General features: G+C 46.6%; 1 protein-coding gene across 5 annotated transcripts; it reads left to right on the forward strand.

The window, feature by feature from the left end:
- Positions 1–1,237: 1,237 nt before the first annotated feature.
- KCNE1 (potassium voltage-gated channel subfamily E regulatory subunit 1) lies at positions 1,238–13,117 on the forward strand. Of its 5 annotated transcripts, none has more exons than XM_066254967.1 (3): positions 1,238–1,369; positions 2,515–2,600; positions 11,555–13,117. In XM_066254967.1, the coding sequence occupies exon 3, from the start codon at positions 11,606–11,608 to the stop codon at positions 11,993–11,995; it is 390 nt and encodes a 129-aa protein (XP_066111064.1). In that variant the 5' UTR covers positions 1,238–1,369; positions 2,515–2,600; positions 11,555–11,605; the 3' UTR covers positions 11,996–13,117. The 5 variants fall into 5 exon arrangements, with proteins under 5 accessions (XP_066111064.1, XP_066111066.1, XP_066111063.1 ...); XM_066254966.1 differs by lacking the exon at positions 1,238–1,369 and adding an exon at positions 1,383–1,686; XM_066254969.1 differs by lacking the exon at positions 2,515–2,600 and having other exon boundaries at positions 1,263–1,369.
- Positions 13,118–21,534: the final 8,417 nt, after the last annotated feature.

Below are 21,534 nucleotides of genomic sequence, written 5' to 3' on the forward strand. Positions count from 1 at the left end.
ACCTGGGTGACAGGTGGGCAGGCATTATCCTACTCCCTGGCGACAGACACAGTGATCTCCCCAGTTAGTCTGGGAGGCTCCATGTGTGTTTACCTGGCCTGAGAGTTGTTATTAAAAGGGCTACGCATATTTTGATAGGACAAACATTTTGCTTTAATCCATTTTCCCCGCTGGTTGAGTCCTTTGGAAAGATAGGCAACAGATACTACATACACGGCACAGGACCCTGAGAAGGGAGGATCCAGAGAGTTTTCAGATCAACTTTATGCATTTTTTCCTAAATATTAAAGCACATACAGTTATTACAAAAAGAAGGAAAGCAGAATAGTATAAATAAGTTAGTTCTCTTGTAAGCCCACCGCTAACAGACAATGATAACATTTCCTATGATTCAGCAAAGCAATGAAACATTTCTTTGGAAATGACGCACAGCATCCTGTATGTAATAGAGGGCCTTGTATTTTCACTTAACGTGATCACATAGGGAACCCTCATGCTGTTACAAACTATTTTGTACACCTTCTCTTAATGATTGCACATAATATTCCTCTATGTAGAATAGTGTTCTAACACCGGAACCATAATTTCACCATTTTTCAATTTTGAAACATTTAGATCCTGGTAAGTAAAACTGTGAAGCACTTTTCTATATGTCAAGCTTTTCCACAGTTCAGAGCCTCTCCACAGAAAGGATTTCACATGGGACAATTACACAGCAGGACCATGGACGTTGTAAGACTCCCCACAACGTGTGGGTGGGTACTAGCACCCACACAGGGGGCACAGAGTCCAGGGGCACCACACTTGATGGACCTCTCCGGATCTGAGGAGAAGTGAAGGGCCAGGGAAGACAGTGGAGTGCTAGAAAGTCTTTTTGTTCTAGGGCAGAACCTTCCCAGGCTACCTGCCCGCACCTCATTATCAGTGCTTTCATGGGACCCCCGTCTCACTCTCACTTCCTAAGCTGGTGGGCACCTGCTGTGGAATTTACCCGAGGTCACCAAGGCTCTTGGGCGGTTTGTCCTTCTGAATCGGAAAGGCAGTGGCCGGGGCCCCAAGCCTTTTGGAGTGTAGGTGCCAAGGCCTGGGTCCCTACATGCTGGGGCCCCCCAGCCTCGTCTACAGCTGCGGGCAGCCTAGCTCAGAGCAGCCCAGCTCAGAGCCGACACCTGCTTGCTCGCTCGGAAGGTGATCAGCAAAGCGCGAGGCGTGACCACAGCTGGGGTTTTGAGCTCACTTGAAGCTATTGTTTGGAGCTGTCCGCAGGGGTTTGTCCGGCGCTTGGCCGAGGGCGGGGTCACCCGGTCGGTTGGCCTTTCTCTTAGCAACAGCAGCTTCTTGCCTGCCAACTTCAAACACCTGAACGAAGGTAGGTAGGTAGGTCGGTCTGGCTGACTGGCTGTTGTAAAACGGACTTTGTGCCGGCCCGGAGGGCCGTGATCCAAAGCGCTTGGCCAGGACGCAGTATGCCGGGGTGGGAGAGTGAAGGGCCGGGGTCGAGGCTGGCCTGGGGTCACCTGGGACGCGCGGGGACGGGGCGGGGCGCCCGCTGGCTGGGGAAGCCCCGCCTGGCCCGCACCGCGCACTTGGCCGCAGACGGCGCAGCCTGGCGCTGGGTTGTCGGTGCCCTGCGCTCCACCCGCACGGACCCCGCTGCACACCGGCTCTCTCGGCGCCCCAGACCCGGTAAGTCGAGGGTTCCTCGCCCGCGCGGGTGCCCCCGTCGGGCGACCCTAAGTGAGACTCCAGGGACCCTGCCTGAGCCCCAGGCTCAGACGCGCACTGGGCACCCCCAGGTAGGAGGCCAGGCGATCCTGTCGTGGGAAATTGCAACCTCCATGCCCTCTGTCCTCTCCACTCACAGAATGCCAAAAGAGACTCATCTCACCACCAAGTGACGGCAGCACTTTCCCATTATTGTGAAATGAAGGCGTTCTCGCAGAAAATTTGAAAAATACCTAAAAGCATCCAAAGGATACTAAAACTGCCCACTGTCCCAGTCCCCACCTGGTTTCAAAGACTTCCAGCTCAGGCAATAGACACAGGCCTCAAAATTTATTTTTATTTTTATTTTTGACCTGGAAGGTTCTGAGGTCTTGGCATCGTCCTAGGGAAAAAGCATGGGACATGGAGAGCCTTATTGGTATCTGATCTTGATTACAGTAATTGGGGACAACGTGCAACTTGTAGAAGTTGGCTGCGCAGCAGTGAGAACCCCTCCTACTGCCTTGCCACCCCCCCCCCATGTCCCAGACTGCTATGTGTGAACTCTGTCAGTTAGGTCGGAACTTCCAGCTCCATGAGTGAAGGGCCTTGTTAGGAACCACGCTGTCATGTGTGGTCAGGGTGGGGGGAACCCTGTGTGGTCACACAGCTGCTCTAATTCATGTGTGATGAGCAAGTCACCAGAGCCATATATATCATTATGGCTCAGCAGAGGTGAGCTGGGGAAATGGGCCTCAGGAAGGCTTTCTGAGTTTCCAGAATATTCAAGTATGTCATGCTTTTTGACAGGCTATTAGAAAAGGAACTGTTTTGGAACTAAAGAACACTCTGAAGACATTGGAGGGACTTGTGCCCGTCATCCCAAGTGTTGGCAGGTAGAACTGGGGAGACACATTCTGGGTGTTTGGGGAGTTCTGGGAGCTGAATAGAACATTGATTTGTCCGTGCATTCATGCATGCATGGCTGCGTCCTATGAATATTTATTGTGCTCCTACCATAAGCCAAACACTGTTCTAGCCTTTGGCTACAATGGGGAACAACAACACTGGCAAATGTCCCTGCCCTCAATAACTTATGTTTTCCATGGAGGAGACAAACAATAAACAATGAAAGTAATGAATAAGAAAACTATATTATCTTAGCAGGTGATAAGTACTCTGAAAAAAGGCAAGCAGGACCTTTTTTCTCAGGAGTGGGGTACGAGAATGAAAATTATGCTGTCTCATTAACAATTACCGACTGTCTTAAACTGTTTTAGGAGTAAGGTGGATTGCAGGTACATATATAATGATATTAACCATATACATTTTCTATACAAAGCAAATAATATGAATAAAATAAATAAGTAAAAATAGTTTTATTTTATATGAAAACATGCTATTTTGATAGAGGTTATCACTTGGTCCCCACCCCCAATGTCTTTCCAGAGTGTGTTATACTTTACCTATTATGTGTTCTCACATTGCTGTTGTCTTGGACCTGATACTTTGCCTTCTCATTTAATTGGGCAAACCCATATTGCAACATTGTGAGTGTGGGAGTGGGACCAAGGTGAGCAAGTCTCAGACCTTGCTGAGCTCCTGGAAGGAAATGCCCAGACAGGTCAACAAATTATCACAACCCAAGTTAGAATACTAGCTGATAGACAGGGTGTTATGAGGGGTTGGAGAGGGTTGGGGACATCAGGATGGGGGCTCACCCACAGGTTGGCATAGGAACAAACTTTTGGAGGACCAGTGGAATTTTGACGAGCAAATATGGTGGTCACGCCTTCCTTGCAGAGAGACTGGAAAGTTGGGGGTGGGTGAGGAGCTTCACAAAACCCTGTGCTGTAGTTAGGGTAGATTGCGTTAGTATCCATTTTCAGATGAGAAACAAAGGCTCCCCAAATTAGTTTAATTTTCTGGAGGTGAGATTCTGTCTGCCTTCCTTCTGTGTGAGGTTAGCTGTACCCCCCCAGGGCCTGGGAATCTTTACTATTGCCCATTCTCCACGCCAGTATGCCCACCCTGTTTCCCATGGTGACTCTCACTGAGTGCCTCTCACCAACTCATTGGTTCTCATTCTCATCCTTCACACCTGAAGCCCCCTCTGCACCACCACGAAGAGGTCCAGGAAGCTCCTGGTCCTGTGACCAGATCTAAGAGCCACACGCCATGCCTGGGGTGGGGAGGTGGCAGAAAGCCCTTTTGAGATTTGTGAGGAGGTTTCACCCTGATTCCTTGGGACCCTGGCCACCTTAACGACTGGCTGCCTCCCAGGAGGGGTTGCGCGAGGAGACCAGACAAAGCCAGCCAACTCCCTGAGAGGGACTGGGGGGGGGGGGCTCCTGTTGGCTCCCTTTCTGCAAGAGGCAAGCATGCCTCCACAACGTGGGAGTACTGTTGAGACTATGATGCAAACTGTTGCTAACTACTTCTAAGGAAAACTGGCTTATAGAATTCTTGATTCAGTGAGATCATGTTCACCTGAATCAGGTTTACCCATATTCGTTTTACTTGAGTCTGCTTCCTGAAACAAATCATGCTGTTTTCAAGACCTTATGCTTTCTAGAAAATGCTTAGGGAATGCTGCTAAGAATAATAGGAATGTTATCCCCATTCTACCTAGATAAGTACACAGGCCCATGGGAGCATGTGGTGCATCCAGGACTAAGCCAGGCCAGAGCTCAGATCCCTGAGCTCTGAGACTGACATATCCCCCTTTCCTACTCAGCCCCGGATCTGCCCCTCTCAGAACAGAGCTTGGAGTCAGCTACAAAAGCCTGGCCCGACCAGAAAGCATTTAGGAAAGAATGAAAACTGGCAGTGCTGGGAAATGTGTCCTAACAGCTTCCAGGATGCTATCAGTGCTGATGGACACAAAGCTGGAACAGGTGGGAGAAATGCAGAAGACTGGGGTGTGCTGGGGCAGCCTGATGTCACCCACAGCCTCTACACCTGCACAGTCGGGGCCTTACGGAGCCCGGGTGGTGGACGTCAGCTGGTCTCCATTTGCAGCTGTCAGCTCAGCAGTACAGCAGCCTGGAGCCCTGAGTTCCCAGCGATTTCCAGCAGCTCTGGGTCTGAGCTAGAATGTGCAGCAGTCTGAGTATCACACTGGTTGTGTTTGGAGTTGGAGCCCCGGGTTCCTGCTGCTCCTGCTCCCCCCCAGCCTTCTGTTCACTTTGCAAGGTGTAAAAAAGTGTGGGTTTCCTAGATGAGGGAGGGGTCCCCTGATGGCACATTTTGGTTAGAATGCTGGTCCCCATCTGAATAGATTCAGTTTGACTCGATACAAGTAGCTGTTCCTCAGTCCTTTGAGCCTACGTGAAGAATTTGTTTTCTCTGTGCAATGACATGAGAACTGCCTCTTCTCTTCCAAATCTTTAAATTTTAGATGTATTTTTTTTTTCTCTTTTCGTATTTTTCTGGAGCTGGAAATGGGGAGAGACAGTCAGACAGACTCCTGCATGCGCCCGGACCGGGATCCACCCGGCACGCCCAGCAGGGGCGACGCTCTGCCCACCAGGGGGCGATGCTCTGCCCCTCCGGGGCGTCGCTCTGCCGCAACCAGAGCCACTCTAGCACCTGGGGCAGAGGCCAAGGAGCCATCCCCAGCGCCCGGGCCATCTTTGCTCCAATGGAGCCTTGGCTGCGGGAGGGGAAGAGAGAGACAGAGAGGAAGGAGAGGGTGGGGGTGGAGAAGCAAATGGGCGCTTCTCCTATGTGCCCTGGCCGGGAATCGAACCCGGGTCCCCCGCACGCCAGGCCAACGCTCTACCGCTGAGCCAACCGGCCAGGGCCAATTTTAGATGTATTTTTGATAAAAGACAAGACCTTGGGTGAGTCAATTCACATCTGTGGAGCCCAGTTTTCTGTATGTTGAGATTGTTACATCAGCTCTTCGGGTTCCTTTGAGTCCAAGTCTAGAACAGTGGCCATTGGGCAGTGTGCTGTCATTATAATGGACGTGAACTTGGGGAACAGGGCCTACACCCCCAGCTGACATGCAGACTTGGGGTCTGTGTCATGAAAACTACGCTGACCATTAGAGGATGCGGGCACACTCATTTTGAGATTCATTGCACAAAAACACCATGTGACCCAGTATACGGGCCTTGGGGGGCACAGAGGGCATTTAGCAAAGCAATCCAATACATTAAGAGTAAAAAGTAAGATACAGATTTTTTTTTTAACATTTTGGAGTTGTTATTTGAAAGGCAGTTTATTAACTTTTGAGTTTTCTGGTCCAATGTAAAGCTCTGACAGGCTCTTCATAACATAAGATGTTAATGTGAGTTAGGACGGGCACAGCTGAGGTTACTGGGAAGGCTTGAGAATTTCTCTCCACAATTTCTCTTCAGATCACACCAGGGACATGTAAACCCGAAAGACAAAATGTGAAACACAAATGAGATTGGAAAATTGTGCTATGAGATCGTGTTTCTCTTCTTATAAAAAATTTTCCCAGTAACCCGCCACTCAAAAGCCCGATTGTTCAATTTCCTCAGGGCCCACACCGAGCCCCGCGGTGCTCACCTAGGCAGCTTTTCACAGTGCCAGTGCCAGACAGAAACGCTGAGCAAGCACAGCACAGTCTTTGGAGGTGGGATCCAGGCTTCAAAAGTTTTGAAAGTTTTCCAGGTGATTCTAATAAGTCACCAAGGAAGATCCCGGACCAGCAGAATTAGCAGCACCTGGGAACTTGTTAGAAATGCAACTTCTCAGGTCCTGCCCTCTCCGGGTCAGAAACTCCGGAGGTGGAGCCAGCAGCCCGCCTTTTTACAAGGTGAGTCTAACGCAGTGGCTTTCAACACAATGATTATAGACTATAATCTTCATTCGACATCAGGGTGGTTAACTCTTTCGCAGACCAGTGGTTGAAAACCGCTGGTCTAAAGCATGCTAAAGGTTGAGCAGATTGACTTAGAGGCTGAGAATGTCTGGTCTGGCAAGTTGTTTTTTTTTAATAATTTTATTTTTAATGGGGCGACATCAATAAATCAGGATACATATATTCAAAGATAACAACTCCAGGTTATCTTGTCGTTCACTTATGTTGCATACCCATCACCCAAAGTCAGATTGTCCTCTGTCACCTTCTATCTAGTTTCTTTGTGCCCCTCCCCCTCCCCCTTTACCTCTCCCTCTCCCTCCTCCCCCCCCCCCCCCCCGTAACCACCACACTCTTATCAATGTCTCTTAGTTTCACTTTTATGTCCCACCTACGTATGGAATAATGCAGTTCCTGTTTTTTTCTGATTTACTTATTTCACTTCGTATAATGTTATCAAGATCCCACCATTTTGCTGTAAATGATCCGATGTCATCATTTCTTACGGCTGAGTAGTATTCCATAGTGTATATGTGCCACATCTTCTTTATCCAGTCATCTATTGACGGGCTTTTTGGTTGTTTCCATGTCCTGGTCACTGTGAACAATGCTGCAATGAACATGGGGCTGCATGTGTCTTTATGTATCAAATGTTTCTGAGTTTTTGGGGTATATACCCAGTAGAGGGATTGCTGGGTCATAAGGTAGTTCTATTTGCAGTTTTTTGAGGAACCACCATACTTTCTTCCATAATGGTTGTACTACTTTACATTCCCACCAACAGTGGATGAGGGTTCCTTTTTCTCCACAGCCTCTCCAACATTTGCTATTACCTGTCTTGTTAATAATAGCTAATCTAACAGGTGTGAGGTGGTATCTCATTGCAGTTTTGATTTGCATTTCTCTAATAACTAAAGAAGATGAGCATCTTTTCATATATCTGTTGGCCATTTGTATTTCTTCCTGGGAGAAGTGTCTGTTCATGTCCTCTTCCCATTTTTTATTGGATTGTTTGTTTGTTTGTTGTTGAGTTTTATGACTTCTTTGTATATTTTGTATATTAGGCCCTTATCTGAGCTGTTGTTTGAAAATATCATTTCCCATTTAGTTGGCTGTCTGTTTATTTTGTTGTCAGTTTCTCTTGCTGAGCAAAAACTTCTTAGTCTGATGTAGTCCCATTCATTAATTTTTGCCTTCACTTCTCTTGCCATTGGAGTCAAATTCATAAAATGCTCTTTAAAACCCAGGTCCATGAGTTTAGTACCTATGTCTTCTTCTATGTACTTAATTGTTTCAGGTCTTATGTTTAGATCTTTGATCCATTTTGAGTTAATTTTAGTACAAGGGGATAGACTGTAGTCCAGTTTCATTCTTTTGCATGTGGCTTTCCAGTTTTCCCAGTACCATTTATTGAAGAGGCTTTCTTTTCTCCATTGTGTGTTGTTGGCCCCTTTATCAAAAATTCTTTGACTATATATGTGTGGTTTTATTTCCGGGTTTTCTATTCTGTTCCATTGGTCTGAGTGTCTATTTTTCTGCCAATACCATGCTGTTTTGATTGTCGTGGCCCTATAATATAGTTTGAAGTCAGGTATTGTAATGCCCCCAGCTTCATTTTTTTCTTTAGGATTGCTTTGGCTATTCGGGGTTTTTTATAGTTCCATATAAATCTGATGATTTTTTTGCTCCATTTCTTTAAAAAATGTCATTGGAATGTTGATGGGAATTGCATTAAATTTGTATATTGCTTTGGGTAATATGGCCATCTTGATTATATTTATTCTTCCTAACCAAGAACAAGGTATTAATATATTCTTCCATCTCATTATATCTTTTTCGATTTCCCTTAACAATGGTTTATAGTTTTCATTATATAAGTCCTTCCATTCTTTGTTATGTTTATTCCTAAGTATTTTATTTTTTTTGTTGCAATCGTGAAGGGGATTATTCTTTTGAGTTCGTTCTCAATTGTTTCATTGTTGGCATATAGAAAGGCTATTGATTTGTGTATGTTAATTTTGTATCCTGCGACCTTACTGTATTGGCTTATTGTTTTTAGTAGTCTTTTTGTGGATTCTTTGGGGTTTTCGATGTATAGGATCATATCATCTGCAAAAAGTGATACCTTTACTTCTTTTCCGATATGGATGCCTTTTATTTCTTTGTCTTGTCTGATTGCTCTGGCTAGAACCTCTAGCACCACGTTAAATAAGAGTGGAGAGAGTGGGCAACCCTGTCTTGTTCCTGATTTAAGGGGGAAAGCCTTCAGTTTAGTGCCATTTAATATGATGTTAGCTGATGGTTTATCATATATGGCCTTTATCATGTTGAGATATTTTCCTTCTATACCCATTTTGTTGAGAGTCTTAAACATAAAATTGTGTTGTATTTTATCGAAATGGTCTGGCAAGTTTTCAAGTAGATGTTTCTGATTGCCTCCTCTGGCCATAGAAAAGTCTGTCAGGTTTTAAGTGACAGGTCTTCTTGGTGAACTCACCAACACGAGTCAACTGCGGTTCCTCGGAACTTGACGTGGATTCTACAACAACTCACCTTGGGCAGTTGCCTGCCCTAATTCTGGTCTCTCGTGGTGATGAAGCTCTTACATTAGCTGCTTGCAGGAATGCTTGCCAATTGTGGTCACTCTGGGTTTTGGGGGGAAAATTATATTATCAGCTCAAGGCCTGTCTGTTTTCTGGGCAGGGTTCTATGTGTGCTTACGTGGTTTCTAGTCATTTAAAAAGAAAATGTTGGACATCATGTTTGGAAAGCTCAGCTGCCCAGAGCCTTGTATCTTGAATGATTTCTAACAGACCAGCAGCTCTGGGTCTAAGCTTTTAAGAAAAAACAATTATTACCCAGCGATTCCTGCCTACCCCTGGTTAGAATGGGGCAACCTGTTGGCTTTGTCTAGGAGTTCCCTGCAGCTTTGTCCCTGACAGATCTCTGGGCACAGACTCAGAAGCTATATTGAAAATGGGACACTTCTTCCTAAAGGTGGGGAGGCCAAGGAAGGCCGGGATGGATGTGACTGGCTTTGCAGTGAGTGCGATTCTGATTTGTGGGTGACCACACGGCTCACAGAGGCATGGAGCAGGCTTTGTCTACCAGAACGGGTCAGGAGCTGGCTCTGAGGAGCCTGGGATGGCGAAAGGTAAATGAGTCCTTGGAAGGTCACTGGGCACACTACTCTGGTGCTTGAAGGGTGCCTGGGGTCACGGCCACATGAGTGACCAGGGAGAGGCTGGAGTGAGAAGAGAGGAGGGCTGACAATACATTCTGGGGGGCAGCACCACCTTGGGGGGGGGGTAGAGGAGCGCCCAGGGATGGCTGCACGTCTTCACCTGGCAATGTGTTCAGTCAGCGTTTGAAAATTAAGCCAGTTGTACAAAGAAGTAACTCCAGAGGTTTCTGAGGTTGACATTTGTATTAGACAAGACACTGTGTGATGTCACAGCCCCATCTGAGCTGTGAAGGGCTGAGCACCCCCCCCCCCAATGTATGGGAATTTCTCTTCCCTCAGCATATCTGCCAGAAACAATGCTCCCAAATCTCCCTTTCATTTACCCTTAGCCCCAACGGCCGCCCAGGGGTGTGCTTCTCAGGTCCTGGGAAGTCAGACCACTTGTGCCTGACCAGCTCATGGTGGCCCCTCTGGGTTGAGTTCGGAGTGTGGGCTCATCACCTTGGCCCTGGGGATCTTGTTTCTCAGTAGGCACTGGGGATAGAGACCAGCATTTTCTCAAACAAACAAAAATTACTAAAACCTGCATTAGCTTATCAGTGATGGCAGGGGCACCCAGGTGAGGATTTTTCTGAGAACAAAACCCCAGTCAGAATTCCTGGAGACAACTCTTTCAGTTCCAAGGCCTATGCCATGGGTATTCAGGCACAGTGACATCCAGATTAAAGTGACAGGGAAACGGAGCCATCCAGCGGTGTGGGGAGGGCAGAGAGGGGCGAGCATGGCATGAGCTGGGACACAGCCCCTTGGCGGGAGCACACCATGAAATCCGCAGGCTGTTCCCAGGCTACCGTGTGATGGGACAGCTTCCCCACTCACATGATGTTCCCTGGTAGAATCACGTGCCCAGTCTGACCGGTCTAGTCAACCACCAGGCACCAGCTGTGGGAAACATGTGATTTGCCTGGGCCCATAGGAGGCTGTGTGTCACCCCCTTGCTCGAGGAGTTAGTGGCACAGCAGTGTCCAGCGCTGGGGGACGGGCACAGGGAAGCATGGGCACATGCCACAGGTACTGCCCAGCAGGGGGAAGAAAGGAGTGCAGGTGCACGTAGAACATGAGTGGGCTGGGAAGCTGCGGTGTGAGGGGAGATGTGCATCCCTATACAATGTACCGGACATGCTCATCTGCTCAGGCTGCCGCGAAAAAATACCAGAGGCTGGGGGACTTCAACGACAGGCATTTATTCTTCTCACAGTTTTGGAGGCTTGGAAAGCAAAGATCAAGTTTCTGGTGGGGTCTGGTTTCTGATAAGGGCTTTCTTCCTGGTGTGCTGATAGCCACCTCCTCAAGGTATCCTCACGTGGGATGGATAGATAGGTCTCTCTTCTCCTCTTAGAAGGCCACAGTCCTAATGGATTAGGGCCCACCCTTAGGACCTCATTTAACCTTAATCACCTCCTGAAGACCCTGTCTCCAGGTACCGTCAATTTGGGGTAAGGGCTTTAACATATAAATTGGGGGGATGGACTCATTTTGGTCCTTAGCACATGGACTGAAACCCACATAATACAATGTGTATACTAAAGCAGTTCATTCTGTTGGTTGCCTGTGCAGGTAGGGGGTGGGACTGGTGAAAAGGGAATTGATTTATCGATTGATCAAGTGAGGCCATGGTGCAGACCCAAGGGGGCCACATGGCATGACCTGAGGGCTGTGTTAAGGCGACCTCTCACCTGAGACCATGAACATTATGTGCATTTATGTGTGTGATGTGTGGGTTTTGGCCAGGACACACTTTTTGATTTCAGGTTGCACTTTTCTTTTAGAGAGTTTGCCCAGGAAGTTCACTTTCCCACAGTGGAACCTTGAGGTCCAGGATGATCCTGCCTAACACCACGGCTGTGATGCCCCTCCACACCACCCTGTGGCAGGAGATGATTCCTCAGGGCAACCATACGTCCAGCCTGGCCCGCAAGTCCCCTGGGGGCGGTCACGGGGAGATGGAGGCTCTCTACATTCTCATGGTGCTTGGCTTCTTCGGCTTCTTCACCCTGGGCATCATGCTGAGTTACATCCGCTCCAAGAAGCTGGAGCACTCCCACGACCCTTTCAATGTATACATCGAGTCCGACACCTGGCAGGAGAAAGACAAGGCGTACTTCCAGGCCCGTGTTCTGGAGAACTACAGGATGTGTTACGTCATTGAAAACCAGCTGGCTGTGGAACGACCCAACACATACCTTCCTGAGATGAAGCCTGAATCATGACCCTATGACTGCTTAAAACTGGACAAAGTCTCCTGGACAATCTGATTTTTCTAATCCTATGCTCTCTTATACTCTTTATTGTATGGACATAACTTTTTGCTATTACAAGAGATTAATAACACTGTTTCTCTAAAATCACATTTCTTCTATCACAGACTGTCAGCTGCTCCCTAAGATGTGCTCCCCGAGACTGTGGTCTCTGAGAATGAGAGCTGTATTTCTCAGACTCCCTTGCAGCTAGCCATGGTCATGTGATGAAGTAGGAGTCAGTAGAAGTAGGAATGATGAGGGCAGCTTCTGAATGATTTTTGAAAAGGAAAGGATGTGTTCTACTCCCCTTTCCTACTTCCCACTGGCTGGGACATGGATGAAGGGGTGATCCAGCTTTTACTCTAGAAGTGGACAGAGTCTGGGTCCTGGGCAATTCCATGGGGCACGGTCTCCCAACCTTTCTGGACACCTGCCACCTCAGATTCTATAAGAAAAGGAAACTAGCTCCAACCTCCTTTAAGCCACTGTTATTTTGGTTTATGTTACAAAAGCAGAATCAGTATTCTAACTAATATTCCTACCTTGTGGAACGAAGATGCAAGAGAAAAAAATCCCCACTTCAGAAAGTATACCAAGAAGAAGGTGCTCAGTTATCATGGCAGGAGGGAAGGGTACCACCACCACCACCTCAAGAGTCCAGGGGAAGGTGTGGCCGTGCGCAGGTAGCAACACGTGGGACTGAGGTGGCAGGGCCTTTTAAAGTCATGTGCCCATTGTGGTTGGATTGTGTCCTTTCAAAAGATTTGTTCAAGTCCCTGGTACCTGCAAATGTGACCTTATTTGGAAATAGGTTCTTCGCGGATGTGTTCAAAGTATGATGAAGTCCCTGGGGTAGGCGCAATTCCAATGACTGATATCCTTTGAGGAAGAGGGAGATTTGGGTGTGGACACATGGGGAGAACTCCATTTGATGGCAGATGCAGAGACTGGAATGATGCAGCCACAAGCCAGGGACACCAAGGTAATGGGACCACTGGAGGCTGGAAGAGGCAAGGAGGGACCCTCCCCTGCAGGTTACAGAGGAAGCATGGCCCCATGACACCGTGACTTTGACTTCTGGCCTCCAGAGCTGTAAGATGTGACATTCGAATAAAAGCTATAAAATATATTAATAGGCTTTAGAAATAACTTCAAAGGAACTAGTCCAGTAAACAGGTGAGCCCAGACTCCCAGGATGGCTAGGAGCTGAAGAGTCCTTGAGATAGAGAAGTCACTAGACTCCCAGGATGGTTAGGAGCTAAGGAGTCCTTGAGATAAAGAAGTCACAAAGAACTCCTAAGACAGTAAATGTAACCACATCCTAGGGGATAGATAGGGATATTTCCAGCTGGGGCTTTCAACTGTATGACTAGTTACTAAGGCACGTGACTAGAATTTAATTTAGGGGAGCCAATTGCTAAATGCCAACTTTGCTTCTGTATGAACTGCTTGCTTGCTACGCTATAAAAACCCCTAGACTGTAGGCGCTCGGTGTGGCTCTTATTACTTCCACTAGAGTCCACCCCTGCGCAGGTTTATTTTCCTTTGTTTTGTTCTCTAATTCTTTTGGCCATAAAGATTTGTCTTAAACTCTCCAAGCATCTCCAGTGTCTGTTTTACCCGGCGAGTGCTACATTTTATGGGGGCGCGCCCAGGATTGCCCATTACGGGTATCTTGACTGGAGACAGGCGGAACAGCTGTTTAAGCTGGTGAGTATTTTGTTGTAGAATTTCTTGGTTTTGTATTCTGGCTCCGGAGCTCTTACAGTCTGTGGTGGCAGACAGGACGCTGTCAGTGACCCGCCCAGACACTCGGGCCAAAGGGCAGGACGCTGCCGGCCGAGGTTTCTGTTTCTGTCTGAAATCGATCGATCGTTTCAAAGTAGTGAGCTCACTCGCGCTGCGCCGCGCTGCTGTCTGGTTGTCTGTTTAGCCTGAATAACTGTGTGGGAATTTTGTGTATTGCCCTCCTGGGATTTGCTGCATTGCTGTGTTTAGTGTTAATTTGTTTGCCAGTACAGTGTGATCAGCGCTCATCTATTTGGATTACCCTGCTTATAGGGTGGGGAATCCTGTGTGTTGTCTTTGTAGGACTAGAAGCATACCTGGCTGAGAAGAACAAGCACCTCGAGATGGGACAGCAAGAATCTACTCTTAAATCCCCTCTTGATTGCATTTTAAGTAACTTCTCTGATTTTCAGAAGAGAGCTCAGGGTTATGGGGGACCTCCACCCGATCGAGAAACTCTCCGGACCTTAAGCCAAATAGAGTGGCCATCTCTTAAGGTTGGATGGCCATCTGAAGGAACCTTTGATCTGCCCATAGTTTTTGCAGTAAGAGCCATTATATATCAGGTACCTCACCCAGACCAATATGTGTATATAGATGTTTGGATAGATATAGCTACAGACAAACCTAGGTACATTAAGAGGTGCATAAAAGCAAATCAGAAGGTCAAGAGAGCTATTTGTGTGAGCGCTGCGGACATTAAGCCTCGCCCTCCCTCCGCTCCACCTGCACCTGAAAAAGAGCCTCCTAAATCGTATCCGGTCCTTTCTGATGTTACTGAGGATATAGCAGACCCTGTAAATTATCCTATTCCTTATCAGAAGCCCAGGGAGCCAGATTCAACTGTGCCCGAGAATGTCCAGAGTCCTCCCCACACCCGGGGGGGAACTCCTTATGCTCAACCTTCCTTTGCCGGAGGTGCCCCAATGTTACCTCTTAGGGAGGTGTTGCCCCCACTAGATGAAGGATCACATGCACCGTCCCGAATGATTTATATTCCTTTTTCTACTAGTGACATTTATAACTGGAAACATCAGACCCCGCCATTTTCAGAGAAACCTCAGGGGTTAATTTCTTTGCTTGAGACTGTTTTCAGGACCCATCAACCAACTTGGGATGATTGTCAGCAGCTTTTGCACTCGTTGTTCACAACGGAAGAAAGAACCCGCATCAGCCAAGAAGCTGAAAAAGTATTTAGGGAAGAAGGGGGCACTGAAAGGGACCTAGAAAGGACTCTCCCCAGGAGCCCCCCCAGTTGGGATCCAAACAATGACAGGGATAGGGAATCGCTTACCCAATATCGCCAGGCTCTATTAAGGGGAATAAGGGCAGCTGCTAAGAAACCAACCAACTTTAGTAAGGTAGGTGAGGTAACTCAGGGGAAGGATGAGTCCCCTGCTGCATATTTAGAGCGGCTAATGGAGGCCTACCGGGTTTATACCCCCATTGATCCTGAGGCAGAGGAAAATCGCAAGCTAATAAACATAACCTTTGTCACTCAGGCAGCCCCAGACATTAGAAAGAAGCTCCAGAAAATAGAAGGATTTGAGGGAAAGAATAAGAGTGAGTTGTTAGAAATAGCACAGAAAGTTTTTGTCAATCGCGATGACCCTGAGATAGGGAGAGCAGCTGTAAAACTACTCTTGGCACAGCAATCAAAAGGAAAGAAAGGGAAACAGCAGCCCTTTAAGGGAAAGAAGAAAACTTTCCCGCAGAAGCAATTAGATAGAGACCAGTGTGCTTATTGTAAAGAGAAGGGTCATTGGAAGAAGGATTGCCCTAAGCTACAGGCCGTAAATCAGGAACAAGGCTCACAAGTTTTGCTCCAATTAGATTGACGGGGCCAAGGCTCCATTTCCGTTGGCCCCCAGGAGCCTATGGTCACACTGTCAATTGAAGGGAAACCAACTACCTTTCTAGTTGACACGGGGGCCACTTATTCCGTCCTAAAGAGACCACTTGGGACATTACAAAAGGAATCCACAAAGGTAATAGGGGTCACTGGCAAAGCTGTCACATATCCTCGAGCCACTGCACGGATTACGGACCTGGCGCGAGGGACTATTACTCATTCCTTCCTGATTATTCCAGACTGCCCTTACCCGCTGTTGGGACGAGATCTGTTGCAAAAATTTCAAGCAACAATAACCTTCAACCAGGAGAAAGATGCAGAAGGCAAGGTATTAGTGACTGTGCCAATATCAGAAGAATACCTGATTGCCTCCCTCCCGGAAGGTAAGAGCGGGTTTAAGGGCGTCCCCGAGGAAGTAAAGCAGCAGGTTCCTGGAGTTTGGGCAGAGAACAATCCTCCGGGATTGGCAATACATCAGCCGCCTGTAGTAGTGCTGTTGCGGAGCGATGCTAGCCCAGTACGCATCAGACAGTATCCTGTGCCTGCTCGGGCTAAACAGGGTATAGCGCAGCACTTGAGGCGCTTATTGGAAGCTGGGATTCTCCGGGAATGCCAATCTGCCTGGAACACTCCTTTGCTACCAGTGCAAAAGCCTGGAACTCAAGACTATCGCCCAGTGCAGGACCTGCGTGAAGTGAATGCTCGGGTAGAGACCATACATCCTACTGTGCCAAACCCCTATACCCTATTAAGTTCATTGCCACCGACCCATGTTTTCTATTCAGTATTAGATTTGAAAGATGCCTTCTTCTGCATTCCATTAGCAAAGCAAAGTCAGGAAATGTTTGCCTTTGAGTGGAATGATCCCGAGAATAGACTTTCAGGCCAATACACTTGGACCAGGCTCCCTCAGGGTTTTAAGAACTCCCCAACCATATTTAATGAGGCTTTATGCAAAGACTTACAGGAGTTTCGAGCCGGCCACTCTTCAATTGTACTGCTGCAGTATGTGGACGATCTCCTTATCGCGGCTCCAAACCAGGAGAGTTGCCAGGAAGCTACGTTAGAACTACTCCAAGAATTGCAACGGATGGGCTATCGAGTATCTGCTAAGAAGGCCCAAATTGTCACCCAAACCGTGAGTTACTTGGGGTATGACTTGAGGGGAGGACAACGTAGTTTGTCTAGCCAAAGAATTCAGACCATATTACAGATTCCTGAGCCTGTCAGTAAAAGACAAGTGCGAGAATTTTTAGGTGCTGTGGGATATTGCAGACTTTGGATACTAGGATTTGCAGAACTGGCCAAACCTTTGCATGAGTTAACACGGGGAAAAGAGGAACAATTTGTATGGACAGAGGAGGCACGAGAGTCTTTTCAAAAACTTAAGGAGGCCCTAGTTGCAGCCCCGGCATTAACCCTGCCAGACTTGTCTAAGTCCTTTCAACTATTTGTGACTGAGAAAAAGGGCATTGCTCTAGGGGTCCTCTGTCAAGAACTGGGACCTTGGAAGAGACCAATAGCCTATCTGTCCAGAAGACTAGATCCCGTGTCATCAGGATGGCCCAATTGTTTGAGAGCACTTGCTGCTACCTCCATCCTTGTTAAGGAGGCTAGTAAACTGACTCTGGGTCAAGACATTCAGGTCATTGGAGAGCACTATTTAGAACAAGTACTGCGGGCTCCACCGGATAGGTGGATCTCGAACGCCCGACTAACACAGTATCAGGCACAGTTGCTGAACCCCCCCGCAATACAATTTTTGAAAACAACGGCCTTGAATCCTGCTACCTTGCTCCCGTTGCCAGACTCATCGGTGATCCATGACTGTAGACAAGTATTAGATACCATTACAGGAGCCAGACCAGATCTACGGGATCAGGCCTATGAGAAGGTAGATTTAACCCTGTTCACAGATGGAAGTAGCTATGTTCGGGATGGGCAAAGGTATGCTGGAACCGCAGTGACCACTCAAGATACTGTGTTATGGAAAAAGGCACTGCCTAAAGGCACATCTGCACAACGGGCTGAGCTTATCGGACTCACACAGGCCCTTAGAATTGCTGAAGGGAAAAGTGCCAACATCTATACAGACAGTAGATATGCCTTTGCCACTGCCCATGTACATGGCGCCATCTACCGGGAGCGTGGGTTATTAACTACTGCAGGAAAAGAAATTAAAAATAAGAATGAAATTGTGGCTTTATTAGAAGCCATTTGGTTGCCTAAAAAGGTGGCAATAATACATTGCAAAGGACATCAAAAAGGGGATTCCCCTATAGTAGAAGGAAACCACTTTGCTGATCGAGCGGCACGGAATGCAGCAGAAGAGGAGGAACACGTTAACCAACTGCTACTCATCCCACCCCCTACTTTGCAAACAGAACCGAGGTATGAGCCTAAAGAAGAAGAGAAAGGTGAGCAACTAGGGGGTAAGAAAAGTAAACAGGGATGGATAGAATTACCAGACAACAGAATATACCTACCACAAGGAGTATTAAGACAAATAATTCAAGAAATACATAGCAGCTCCCACTTAGGACAACAAAAACTAGAACATCTAGTAAGAAAATATTATGAGGGAGCAGAAATCAGAGATATCATACACTCTGTTGTGTCTAGGTGTCAAGCCTGTGCCAAAGTAAATGCTGTCAATAAGAAATTACCTCCTCTCATCAGGCACCGAGGAAAAGCTCCTGGAGAGCTGTGGGAAGTAGACTTTACTGAAATGACTCCAGGGAAATTAGGCTACAAATATTTGCTTGTTCTAATAGACACCTTTACTGGATGGACTGAGGCTTTTCCTACAAAAGGAGAGACTGCTTCAACAGTTTGTAAAATACTTTTAAGAGAAATCATTCCACGATATGGCATTCCCATTGCTGTAGGGTCAGATAATGGACCTGCTTTTGTGTCCAAAGTATCACAAGAATTGGCAAAAAGATTAGGGATCAATTGGAAATTACACTGCATTTATCGGCCTCAAAGTTCAGGGCAAGTCGAGAGGATGAATAGGACCCTTAAAGAGACTATAATTAAGTTAAGAGAGGAGACTAGCGAAAACTGGGTAGAGCTACTCCCTTTTGCATTATATAGGGTTCGAAACACACCTTATACAGGAAAATGGACTCCTTATGAGTTAATGTATGGGCAACCAACTCCTTTGGTTCCACAAATAACAAGGGAAGAAATTGAGGGTTCTAATCAAAGTTTTCTAAAGTCCTTACAGGCATTGCAACTGATACGTGCAGAAGTACGGGCGCTTAGAGACCAGCAGAAGGACCAACTCAAAGGACTTCCACTGCCAACTCCACCGGAGCCAGGACAATGGGTATGGATTCTTAACCACCGTCGCGGGAACCTTGACGCTCGGTGGCAAGGACCGTTCCAGGTACTGTTCAGCACGCCCACGGCTGTGAGAATAGCTGAAAAACCTTACTGGATTCATCTATCACATGTAAAGTTAGCTCAAGAACCGAGCTTGAAGGAAGCAAAATGGAGAGTCAAAGCGGATCCCCACAATCCCTTAAAAGTGCGGTTCTTACCCGAATTGTAGCAATAGTTTTCTTTTGTATGTTGTTCAGTATTAAACCAGTACCTGCTTTCCAGGAAACCCTGAATCATCCAGAGAATTTATGGGTGGCTTTAGCACGCACCCTAAATGTCTCATCATTTTACCTTGAACAGGATAGTCATACTCATTTCATGCTAGGAAAATGTCTACACCCGGTATGTAAACCGGCAGCTGACATAAGGAATTTAACTTTCTTCTCCAGTATCCCAAATAAGACTGTAACTTATCTAGATTTAGCAAACTGGGGAAAAACTTCTTATCAGTTGCCAAGCCATGCATTACGAATTCATACTCCCCATAGCATTATTGTACCCAATGATACTTGTGTTCTTTTTGTTAATTGTAGTAAAAATTGTAAGACAATCCCTGGTTATTTACCCTGTAATAATACTATCAAATACCCTTCCATTTATGGCTATGTTACCCTGCCTACTGGATGGTTCTTTACCTGTAACTCTATGACGTATAATTATATTCCCCCTAATCTTACTGACACCACTTGTTGTTTATCTAGGATTGCTACTTTCTTACCTAATAAGAATGATTTGTTACTTCTTGAGCATAATACCACTCTTCGCAGTAGGCGTGCTGCCTCCATCCCTGTAGGACCTGAATGTCATGATGAAGTACGATTGTTGTCAGAAGCTGAAGGATATGCCATAATTTTAAGTGTTGTAGGGAATCTAGTATGGGGTGCTTACAATCATAGACAAATCCAGCATTTAGCTTGTAACTTAGCTAAAAGCATCAACGAAACGTCTCAAGCATTGACTCTTTTTAATAATGAACAGCAGCAATTACGTCAAGCTATTTTAGATAATCGGGCGGCTATTGATTATCTATTATTATTCCACCACCAGGGTTGTGAGAAAATAAAAGGAATGTGTTGTTTTAATTTAACTGATAACAGCAATGAAATCCAGGATAAGATAGATAAGATAAAACAGTTAGCAGAGCACATTCAGCAAAATAATGACAATTTAGATTGGTTCACTTCTATATTCAAACTGTCACCTTGGCTAGCTACATTGATAACTACACTAGCAGGACCATTGTTAGTATTATTATTAGCCCTCACTATTGGACCCGTAATCCTTAACAAGTTATTTGCTTTTATCAAAGAAAGAATAGAAACAGTTAAAATAATGGTTTTATCTCAGCCGTACCAACGCCTCAGTACAGTTGACGAATCTTCGTTATAGTTAAGGATTTAACTAGGACAAAGAAGAGGAGGAAATGTGACATTCGAATAAAAGCTATAAAATATATTAATAGGCTTTAGAAATAACTTCAAAGGAACTAGTCCAGTAAACAGGTGAGCCCAGACTCCCAGGATGGCTAGGAGCTGAAGAGTCCTTGAGATAGAGAAGTCGCTAGACTCCCAGGATGGTTAGGAGCTAAGGAGTCCTTGAGATAAAGAAGTCACAAAGAACTCCTAAGACAGTAAATGTAACCACATCCTAGGGGATAGATAGGGATATTTCCAGCTGGGGCTTTCAACTGTATGACTAGTTACTAAGGCACGTGACTAGAATTTAATTTAGGGGAGCCAATTGCTAAATGCCAACTTTGCTTCTGTATGAACTGCTTGCTTGCTACGCTATAAAAACCCCTAGACTGTAGGCGCTCGGTGTGGCTCTTATTACTTCCACTAGAGTCCACCCCTGCGCAGGTTTATTTTCCTTTGTTTTGTTCTCTAATTCTTTTGGCCATAAAGATTTGTCTTAAACTCTCCAAGCATCTCCAGTGTCTGTTTTACCCGGCGAGTGCTACATAAGACAACGAGTTCTGTGGCTTTAGGCCATGTGGTTGAGATTCTCTGCTATGGCAGCCATGCACAGCCTGCCTCTCCCCACAGCCCGGAGATATTAGTCATTGGATTAGCGCCTACCCCAGGGACTTCATCATACTTTGAACACATCCGCAAAGAACCTATTTCCAAATAAGGTCACATTTGCAGGTACCAGGGACTTGAACAAATCTTTTGAAAGGACACAATCCAACCACAATGGGCACATGACTTTAAAAGGCCCTGCCTTTCCCTCTGCCCTCCTCCTCCTCTCAGATGAGAGAGGGGAAAGGGAGAGGGGTGGAAGTGGATGGAACCAGGAGGGTTGCTCACAGCAGGAGAAGGAAGCCTTGTCAGCATGACCTGACCTGAGAGTCACAGGCACATGTGCTGTGGGTTTCAGCCTTCTCCAGCTGCCTTGGGCAGTGTTAGCATGCTGCGACTCCCTGCACCCTGGCCTGCTTGGGCATTCTGGAAGAAGGTGCAATATTTAAATAAAACAATTG

Source organism: Saccopteryx bilineata, chromosome 2, assembly GCF_036850765.1.
Source record: "Saccopteryx bilineata isolate mSacBil1 chromosome 2, mSacBil1_pri_phased_curated, whole genome shotgun sequence".
Lineage (NCBI taxonomy): Eukaryota > Metazoa > Chordata > Mammalia > Chiroptera > Emballonuridae > Saccopteryx > Saccopteryx bilineata.